General features: G+C 35.3%; 1 protein-coding gene across 1 annotated transcript; it reads left to right on the forward strand.

Moving 5' to 3' along the window:
* Positions 1–1,412: 1,412 nt before the first annotated feature.
* On the forward strand, positions 1,413–8,835 carry LOC111382948 (WAT1-related protein At2g39510-like). Its single transcript, XM_023006994.1, has 7 exons — positions 1,413–1,853; positions 1,941–2,003; positions 2,145–2,258; positions 2,411–2,639; positions 7,913–8,077; positions 8,284–8,435; positions 8,521–8,835. Exons 1-7 carry the CDS (start codon positions 1,660–1,662, stop codon positions 8,681–8,683), a joined length of 1,080 nt encoding a protein of 359 aa, XP_022862762.1. The 5' UTR covers positions 1,413–1,659; the 3' UTR covers positions 8,684–8,835.
* The last annotated feature ends 2,157 nt before the right edge of the window (positions 8,836–10,992 follow it).

Below are 10,992 nucleotides of genomic sequence, written 5' to 3' on the forward strand. Positions count from 1 at the left end.
TAGGTTGAAGGCAATATTATCAAATGGCCAGCACACAACGAATTAATTGATGCAATTCTAAAATAAAGAAATAGCGTCAACTAAAAATAAATAGGATCAGGAACTCCCTGAGTACTGTTGGTTTGAGTCATCCCAGCGTCGAATGTCTCCACATTCTGAACTACTAAGCCCTGAGATGCCAAGATAGAAAAGTCCGTGCTCGTCGAGGTGCGGTACTGAACAGTCAACTAAAATGAACCTGTAAATGATGTCAGAAAATTTAAAATTCAAGATACAAAAGATGTCAAAAAATTTAAAATTCCCGATTCCTTTTTTTTTTTTTTTTTTTTTGCTCTTTTCTTTTCTTTTTTTTTTCTTTTTTTTTCTCTCTTTTTTTTTGACTTTTTTTTTTAATAATAATACAAAATCAGAATAACAAAATAATAAATGAGCCCATTTCACAAATTTGGGCCTAAATCACAGTTAAAACCTTAAACAAGCCCAAGCCCAAGCAATACAAATAATCCAACCCAATTGAAATTAAGCCCAAACTCAATTGATACAAATAAATCAGCCCAATTGAAATTTAGCCCAGCCTAATTGTTAACTAATAAACCAACCCACTTAATTATTAAACCAATTAACCCAAACCCAACTAATAATCAATAACCCAACCCACGTAATTCTTAAGCCAATTAACCCCTAACCATAACTCATAACCCACACCTGATTGCAATGGGAGTCGGCGGCTGGGATGCGTAAACTCGAAGGAGAGTGTCAAACTGTGGGACGCCGGTCTACTGGCGGCAACGCCTTGGGTCGCGCACTTGGCTGCGGCAGTCTTGTGGTTGGGTGATTGTTGGGTGTCGACAGGGGTGAAGCATGAAGCAAGCAGCGCCGTCGATGAGGTGACCGCAGTAGGGTGCTGCCTTTGCTGGTAGTTTCTGGTGGCTTAGTAGATTGTGTGTGGGGTGGTTACTGTTTGTAGCAGTTTATATAGGTGTCGTGGTACAGTTGATATTCAACAGCTACGGGCAGGAGGCGATTTTGAATTTTGCAGTAGCCGGTTTGAAGTGTGGAGAATATGATGTGGGGGGTTTGTTGCAGGTTATGGTTGCTGTGGACGAGTTGGATAAACAGGTGTACTATATGGCGGTTGGGGAGGTGGAGGCGTGAAACTGGATTCTGCTGAAACGAGAACTGGGTTCTGCAAGTTAGTATGTTGTCTGCAGCAAAGGGTTTTGGTATTGATGGTGCGTGAATTGCTCTCCAGGGTTTGCTCTGATACCAATTTGATGTAGGGAGATTAATAAATCAGTAATTAACAAGAAGGGATGGGGGAGGGGAAGAGAAGAGAAGAAGAAGGACAGAGGCGGGGAAGAGGAGAGAAAACGGCCACAAGCCAATTTTATAATTCTTAATCAATTCATCAACTAAAAATTACAAACCAAGATAGGTTTAAATAATAAAAACCTAGAAATATAGGGCCAAGCCCATTATTTAAGTCCTAATTAAAATACGTAAACTTAAATAAAAGTCCAACTGAAACAATAATAAAAGTCCAACTAAAATACTGAAACAATAATAAAAGTCCAACTATAAGGATGTCCTCATCACATTGCCTCTAGAAACAATAAGACTCGAGAGAGAAATTAAACTCAGAGACCATTTTAACTGGAAATGGATTTCTTAAGCATTTTTCTGAAAAAAGCAAAGCCATATATGGCTGCTATTTTCTTACGTTTTGTTTTCGCAGGTTTATTTACAATTGCAAAGCATGCTCTAAACCTGGGAATGAGCCATTACATCTTTACTGTCTACAGGAATGTGATTGCCGCCGTTGTCTTTGGTCCTTTCGGATTAGCATTCGAAAGGTTTGTCGGTCTCTTTCCCCACAACGCACACAGACACAAGCGCTTCATGTATTTCTCTCTAAACCAAAAATTTAATAATTTTGACAGGAATACAAGGCCAAGGATGACACTCCCCATCCTCTTCAAGATCTTTCTACTTGGCTTATTAGGGTAATTCAAGGAGAATATGTATGATTGGATATAGTACTCTTTGGTTACTGATTCTAGATTAGCTCAAAGCCTCTAATGAATTTTCTGTATATATGTTATTGCACATACATATATCTGCATCAAAATATCTTTTTGTTGCAGGGTTCTTGATCAAAACTTGTACTATGCTGGAATGAAGCATACAACAGCAACTTTTGCAACAACAATCTACAACTTTCTTCCTGTCATAAACTTTCTGTTGTCTTTACTGTTGAGGTACACATTTCACCTGATTCGGGTCCGATCAACGATTGAATTAAAATAGTATTAAGTGTTCTTAAGTTTTCTTCCTTTGTACCTAACTAGGTATTTCATTTCCTGTGCTAAAATTAATACACGCATGTATTTGTGTACTTCTATTTTTGCAGGCTTGAGAAGGTGAAATTTAGAAGCTTACACGGCCTGGCAAAGGTTATTGGAACTTTTGTCTGTGTTGGTGGAGTTTTGGCAATGACATTCGTCAAAGGACCTCTTATCGGATTGCCATGGACCAAACACAAACCCACAAGTGCTGCAAATTATCACCAAAATTCCTTTAGAGGCCCCCTCATGATCTTTGGAGCTTGTTTTTTTGCGGCCAGTTTTAACGTTATTCAGGTATGTATTTAGAGTTTCCTTTTTTGTCTCAGCTGCCACCTTTATCATGAGCAACCTTTTTAAGCTTGTTTACAATATATATTATTTTTCTTAAAGTTGAATTGATATTTCAGAGAGAGAGAGATATGTGGGAATTTAAGGAAAATGGATAGAGCGTGCCGTCAGCAACCCGACGTCGGCCTTTAGAATATCAAATTCAATGTATTTATTTTTTAATACTAATATAGCCCGACGATTTTTGCCGATCATTCCTATACTAATTCAGTCCCCATGTTATAGCTACAGGCCCAGTCGGGGTTGCTTTTATCAGTTCGGTCTGGGCGGGGTATTGTAGATAGGAATGTAAATTTGGCTCATCGACTCGGACGACCCGTGGCTCGGCCCCGGAAAAGCCCGAGTCAATTCAGTCCCCATGTTATAGCTACAGGCCCAGTCGGGTTGCTTTTATTGGTCCAGTTTGGGCTGGGTATTGTAGGTAGGGATGTAAACTTGGCTCATCGACTCGAACGATCCGTGGCTCCGCCCAGGAAAAGCCCAAGCCCATTTTAGGAAGCTGACTGAGCCCGGCCCGGCCCGAGCCAGCTAGTGAAAAAAAAAATTAAAAAAATTGTAATTCTTTTTTCAATTGCTGAACAGATCAATGTAGAAGAGACGATTGTTAAGAGAGAACTAAAATTTTGAGGACATGATCGATACATCGGATTAGATCGAAATAAAAATTAGCACAAAATTATTAGATAGATGGTATTATGCTGAATTAAGTTGAATAAGTTTTATTGATTTTTCACTCAAAAGAATATTATTTACTTTATCGTCCTTGTTCGGCTTAAATCCACTTTAACCTTTTTTTTTTTCCTTTTTTTTCCTTTTTTTTTTTTTTACAAGGTGTCCAATTCTTGACTAATCCTTGGGTCTGTGATCCGGCCCTTCTTCACACAGTCCAGTTAATCGCGGGATGTACCTCCAACTAGCCAGGGTCCGAGCCCTCCTCAACTTGATCTGCCAAAGTGCCTAGCAAGCCAATTCAAGTTGCACCTTGCCTTCCAAAATTTCTCTTGCCTTCCAAGAATAAATCATTGCCTTCCAAGAGTCCCATGAATCGAACTCACGACCTCTGATCTGCCAACATTGAAAGAGCCCGTCCTTTGCCAGTGGAGAAGTGCCCCGGGGGCCCACTTTAACCTTCTTATTATGTAATATGGTTGATAGAGCAAATAACTATGTTTTAAATGAAAAACTAAAGAACATTATTCACCTTAAAATACCATAGTATTAATTATCTATTATTATCCATTATATTTACATGCTAATTTATATACTTTTAGTCTAGTCCGATGTGTCAAATGTTTCGTCAATGTTTCATGCTTGTGATATTGACATTAATTTCCTGACAATGCTACCTTTGTTTTCTAAAAATTATAAAAACTTCCTATCAGCAGAACTATCTCATTTTCCTTGTCAAATTTCGGTAGAACGGTCGTCATATATATAATATAGACAATACGCGTTCCTTTATGGGATCCACACAAGAAATAGAGAGTCAAATATGGTAGCTTGATGTAATTGATAGCGATCATATTTTTCATTTTTGTGGAATGAGAATCAAACGGGGACTTAATTTAGATGATAACCACTGTTGTAGTTTTGAAGAAGCTAATCAAATGGGTACGAATTTTGTACTCGACAAAACAATACTAAAAAAATTTAAAAAGACGTAAGATACCAACAGATCTTAGACGGAAACATAAAAAAATCTTAATTCTATTAATAATGGTTAAATTAATATTTTAATTATGAATAATTAGTGAAGCTGAATGCAGAATACAAGTAGGCTAAAGTTTATTTCTCCAATTCATCGAGCCGTGGTCGTTTGACAATAAAAATTTGATGTTCTTAAAGCAAAGCCCAAATATGACCAACTTTGAGCACGTTATACAACTTCGATTCTATATGTATGAATTGGTGTGCGTGGGAACTTTTGTGGTAATACTTAACTTACGTTGATTGGAAGGAAAGTTGCAATTGTTGAATTGTCTCACTCTAATCTTTCTCTAATCCCTCCTCATTTGACATTTATCTGCAAATTATTATTGGTTGCGGTATATGTACATAATAGTTACATACACATAATGTGGTGAGATATAATTAAATTAAAATTTCTTTAACAAAATTAAAAAAAAAACAAAATTTATCAATCCCTTCTTGACATTTCATCTATATGTAAATTATTATATAATGTGGTTATGTGTAAGTAGCATTATTCAATTGCTACTATCCCGCACAAAAATAGACTTCTAGGATACATTCAGTCAACAATCATTTATAATCATTTTAATTCCAACCCACGGTGGCATATTAGAAAAAAGAATGATGCTATTATTACGTGTGGAGCCCGCCTCTTATGAGGGGGTGTCATGTACAAATAGCAAAATTGTAGGAAAAATTCAAATATTGTTACTTCGGAACACCATTAAACCCATGTTTAACTCTCTTTAAATTAAAACTCTTTATTTTTCATATTCATTTGTAATCATATATTTTAACACAATAAAATATTTTATATGTAAACGGTTAGAAATAAGGTCATATTTGAAATGTTATTTGGAATCATATTCGAAGTTTACTTTTCAAATTTTAGTTGAAGTTCTAGTTGGAAGCCCGATTAAAAGTTAAAATTTGTGTTGGGCTTAAGAGATCAAATTATGGGCCAAGGAGAAAGGTAGTCACTAGCTTGGCGCTCGAGCTGCGTCGTCAAAATTTCAACAGAGATTTAGTGCACGAGTGGTGCCCGAGCGACGAAGCTGTCACTCGCCTGGCGCTCGAGCGGCATAGTTATTCAACCCAGGCCCGTTTCACATTTCGATGAGTTTTGAACATTCCTTTCCATATATACTCTACTGTTGGAATTTGGACATCCTCTATTTGTTCCCTACATATATTTAACTCTTCTCTACGATATAGTTAATGTTGTTTAACCTCATTAGAATTTAGAAACATTGTAAACACAAAAATTTTGTATTCTTTTTCCGTATTATAATAAAATCTCCATTCTCTACAAATTACATTATTCTTGTGTTTTTGTGATCTTTATTTCATATTATGACTATTATATCGTATTTTCTCCAACAATTGGAATTGGATTGATCCGATTCCAATTTTTCACACAACAAATTGGTTTCAGAGCATTTTGTTTTGTAATTCTTGGAAAGATTGAGGTGATCAAGTTAAGAGCTCAACTTGATCTTTCGTGATAGCAACTATGAACTATGAAGTATGATATTCCGCTATTAGATTGCAATACGAGATTCTTTTTGTGGCGGGTAAAAATGCGAGCAGTGTTCGCTTAGATGGATTTGGACAACGTGTTGTTGGGTCTTAACAAGAAGCCTACAACTTGGATTTCGAAAGAGAAACAACAGAAGGGTCAAAATGCCCTATCTCAAATATATTTTCATCTTTCACATAATATTCTTCAAGACATTTTGAAAAAGAAGTCAATCACTGCATTATGGTCAAAATTAGAGCAATTATGCATGACGAAGAGTCTCACTAACAAATTACATCTGAAGCAACGTCTATATTATGATAGAAGGTACATCTCTTGAGGATCACCTAATTACTTTTAAGGAAATCGTCACTGATTTGAGACCTTAGAGGTCAAACATGATGATAAAGATTTGAAATTGATTTTTTACTGTGTTCATTGCCCGCTTTATACATGTCTTTTGAGACACGATTTTACATAGTCATGATACTCTCACCATAAAAAAAAGTCTATGATGCTCTATATTCAACGAAAAAGATGAAGAATCTTGTCGCATCTGAGGTTCATGGAGATAACCTCATTATTGATAGTGGTTGTACAAGGGGCAAGTCAAAATCTAACCTTAAAATCTGTAATTATTGCAAGAAAAAAGGGGCAATTGATAAATGATTGTTACATGTTGCAGAATAAAGCAAAATTGACTATATATCAGTAATTAGAAATTTTAGGGGAAGCAAGTATTGCAAAAAATCCTAATAGTAGTAAAGAACTTTTACTTATGTTTGACTACAACTCAAAACTTGACGAGACTTTGATTCTTAATAAAGCTTACAATTTTCATATGTGTCCCAATCGACGTCGTCAAAATTTCAATAGAGACTTAGCACCCGCTTGACGCTCGAGTGACATAGTTATCCATCCCAGACTAGTTTCGCGTTTCGTTGCGTTTTGAACATGTTTTTCCATCTATAACTCTACTATTAGGGAATAGACGTCCCCTGTTTGTTCTCTATATATATTTGGTTATTCTCTACAATTTAATTATGGGTGTTTGAGCTCGTTAGAATTTAGAAACATTATAAATACAAAATATTTGTAGTCTTTCTCCATATTATAATAAAAACTCAATTCTCTGCAAATTACATTAATCCCATGTTTTTGTGATCTTTATTTTATATTGTGCCTATAATATATTATTTTCTTCAATAAATTGTTATTGGATTAATCCGGTTCCAATTTTCTGCACAATATTAACCCAAAATTTTTCTCTATTTTTTAACTACGCATTCCCTTAAAACTCATTATTCAGAACATCAATTTACCCTAATTTCTCTTTAGCCATCAAAGGGGCTAAATAACTTTCACGAGTCAAATAAACATTTAGGAATCATCCGGGGACAGGTTAGGCTTCTGGGAGGCTAGCCCAAGTAACTGGGCAAATGCACTAGGCCCCCAGGGTGCCCACCTCATGCTTGTAGACAGGAACCCCCGACTCTACATGTTCATGTTTTGTATGATTGTTGTGTCTTTTCATTCCAATTCGATTATTTAACTTTAAATACACAAAGTTTTGACTCTTGTAAAGGATCATAACTCTTGAGACAAGTTGCTTAACAATCTGCAAGTAAAATTCTTGGTTTCATATGTGAAAAATATGCAAATACTACTTACATCCTATAAGGATATTTTGTTTTTATCCTGGAGTCATTTTTGCTTAGGTGTGTGCATCCCTGAAGTGGGGGCAAACATCGTCTGCCAATGTGTAAGAATCCTCTGCGGAGTTATTCTCTTGTGAAACATATTTGATTTATCTTCTACATAGGTTTGTTGCCGTTGCTCCGACTTGTTTCTTCGACTTAGAGTCCAACGAAATTTTCTCCAACTTCGTCTACTTTTTGCCCCGATAATTCCAAAGATGGCACCAACATGACACTTGAAGAAAAATTAAAACAAAATTAAACTAAGAAAACAGGAAAGTTTTAACTAATAAAAATTTTTATGGATGCAGGCAAAAACATTGGAGTCATACATAGCTTCACTCTCCCTCACGGCTATGATAAGTGCCGTGATGGGTATCGAAGGCTTTATAGCATCTGTTGTGTTCGAGAAGGGCATTAATTTTGCAGTTTGGTCGATACATTGGGATATTAAACTATTAGCTTGTGTCTACGGAGTAAGATATTTGATTTATGAATCTTTGAATATTTTCTAAACTCATTTCAAATACACATTTCATGGAACACAATTTTTTTAATCAACTTTTCAAATACACGTTTTATCAACTTTAATCATAATCTAATAAAAAATTGAGTTTTAGCTAAACTAAACAGGGCTTAATCTATATGGGAGAGCCTAACTTGTACACATGGTTCTGTGCAGGAAATCCTTTGTTCAGGACTTGGTTATTATATTTCAGGATATATATTACAAGAAAAAGGACCAGTGTTTTTAACATCATTTAATCCTCTAACCATGTTGATTGTTGCCGGTATGAGCAGTTTCATTTTAGCAGAGCAATTGGAATTGGGAAAGTAAATTTTCTTGTCTCTGTCTCAATACTACTGTTTCACTCGTTGTATTATTTCTTTTTCTTGATTCTATACATGGGCATTGCAGGGTTGTAGGAGGATTTGTTATAGTGGTTAGGCTGTACCTAGTGCTATGGGGTAAAACCAAGGATGATCATTCTATCGTGTCCAAAGTTTCTGCACTAAATTCATCTTCCATGAAGGCCTCATCAAGTGATGGCTCCCAAGCAACAACTGCAGATATTTTTTAAGATTAATTCATTTGTGTACCTCATATCTTTGGTTTCACTTGTAAGCCTGCAATTGTAGCGGGTATTGTTCCACTTCGGTAAGTTTTGATCTCCTACCCCTAACCTTAAGGGAAGGACGATGAACATATTTGAAACTACTTGTCTTAATACCAGGAAGAAAGAGATATATGCAAATCTATTAAAAATATAATTTAGCTGAGCATAGGAAATTTATCGATAGAGTTTACAAAATGCCAACTATTTGGGATCTTGGTGCTTTTAATTACGAGGACATTAGGCCTACCCCCACAGTCATTAACAACTGACTTGAAAAATAGGTACTTCTCCAAATTAATGAATTAAAAATTCCAAATTAATGCAATATATTTATAAGCAATAAAGAGAAGGTTAAACAACACATTACCAGGCGCACTATGAAGAGATTGTTGTATTAACTACACAGAGGTTTACTAGAATTTAATTTCTAGCCCATTCCACCTCTAGGGAAAAAAAATGCATGCAAATATTTTGGTTTCTGAAGTAGAAACGTTTTTCCCTTTTTTTTTTTTAATATATATATATATATATGATGGGGGAACCCGCAACCGCTATTCTTTGGGTGTGTGCTGGGTAAATTTTCGAGTTGATATAATAGCCTGCAAACTACACCAATTAGGTAAATTACACTAGACAAACCCTATGCAACAAGCTCGAACGAGAAAGTATTGGTAGGAGGAATTGAACTCGTGACCAAAGGCCTTCACGCTCATCTACTCTACCAACTCAACTACTCTATGAGGGGCTAATGGAAACGTCTTTCTTTATCCATGGGAAATGGGTTATGATACATTGGGTATATCCTTATTTATAAAAGTTTTAACTTTCATGCTTATTTTAATTGTCGGTGAAAGAACAAAATCGAGGTACATACCAATATCTAACATGGGTAAAAAAAAATAAAGATCGAAAGAAATAACTTTTGCGATCAAGAATCAAAGTACCCATTTCAATGAAAACCACACTCTTTTATATGGACAAATTTCAACCCCCACAATTAATCCAAAATTATGAGTTACAAATATTATGATATTTTAATTTTATGTTAATAAAATTGAGGAATTAAATCAAAACCCAAAAATTAAAAGTTTTTAATTTTCAAAGTTAAAACTTATTTTATTTTCATGTTACAACATAAAGAGTTTTAAAAAGGGAAAATGGCTTGGAGGGAATTATGTTTGTGAAATGAGAAGTTCGGAGGCAAAGCAGGTGGTCTCTTAAAACAAATATTCTTTGCCATTCAAATAAAGCGCAGAGCTACCTGGGTCTAGTCAGGGCAGTTGCTCCCACTGGATTTTGGTCCTGGCCATTTCGTCAAGGATAATGCAATATTAATGGCATTAAGTTAAAAGTTCAATTAAATATAAAGAATTGTGCCTATTTAACAAAACCTATGATTTGATGACGCATAAATTAACGTTCAACACTATTAGTACTAGATAACATAATTCTTTCATCAATTAATTGAGACGCAGCCAATTACAAAGCCCACAAGAAAACCTGATATAAACAACCACATCAAAATTCAAGAGAAGTATTGTAAAGAAAATCCCTTTGTGTAAGGAAGATTACCATCAAGAAACAAGAAGTTTGTGAAAAAAAAAAAAATTCTCCAAGGAGTTAGAAGAAGAGAATAGTGACAAGGCTGCACAGAATCTTAGGAGTGGATCGGCCCCTTTCCTTGTAACTGATAATGGCAACTACTATGAAAGTTTGATGAAGTAGAAGATCGAAAATCACAGCAGCACAAGATGAAATTGCGATTGCTCCTTTCTACCTCTCCTTCAAAGCAAATTGGTCCCCAATTTTAGATAAAAAGGAGGAAGACGATAGCTTAAATTGATATGTCTGTTATTCAATAATTGGCAACTTGAACCATTAGACATTACAATAGGCGTATTTAAGCTAATAATACAGAAAAATGAATCCCATAAAATCTGGTACAAATGGTCCTCATATTTTGGATTTACTTTTTTTTTTTTTTTTTACACCTTTACATTAGGATCTTCCATATTAGCCGAAACTGATAAATCTTCATATTGCTCTGATTTTTAGGACCTGCTAGATAATCATGTTGGTTTAAACATATTGTCGTTAGAGCTCCAATACCCCCTCAACTTCTCTCCATTGATTTCAGCAACATTGTGAGAGTCTTTCCCTTTTTTCTCCAAGAATCTTATGCTTCCTTATTATTATGCTGATATGTAATTTGTCGCTAATAATTTTCAGTGCAATAGTAAGGAAAAGTGAAAACGCATAGCCACTTCTCATTT

Source organism: Olea europaea, unplaced genomic scaffold (assembly GCF_002742605.1).
Source record: "Olea europaea var. sylvestris unplaced genomic scaffold, O_europaea_v1 scaffold2590, whole genome shotgun sequence".
In the NCBI taxonomy this organism is placed as follows: Eukaryota; Viridiplantae; Streptophyta; class Magnoliopsida; order Lamiales; family Oleaceae; genus Olea; species Olea europaea.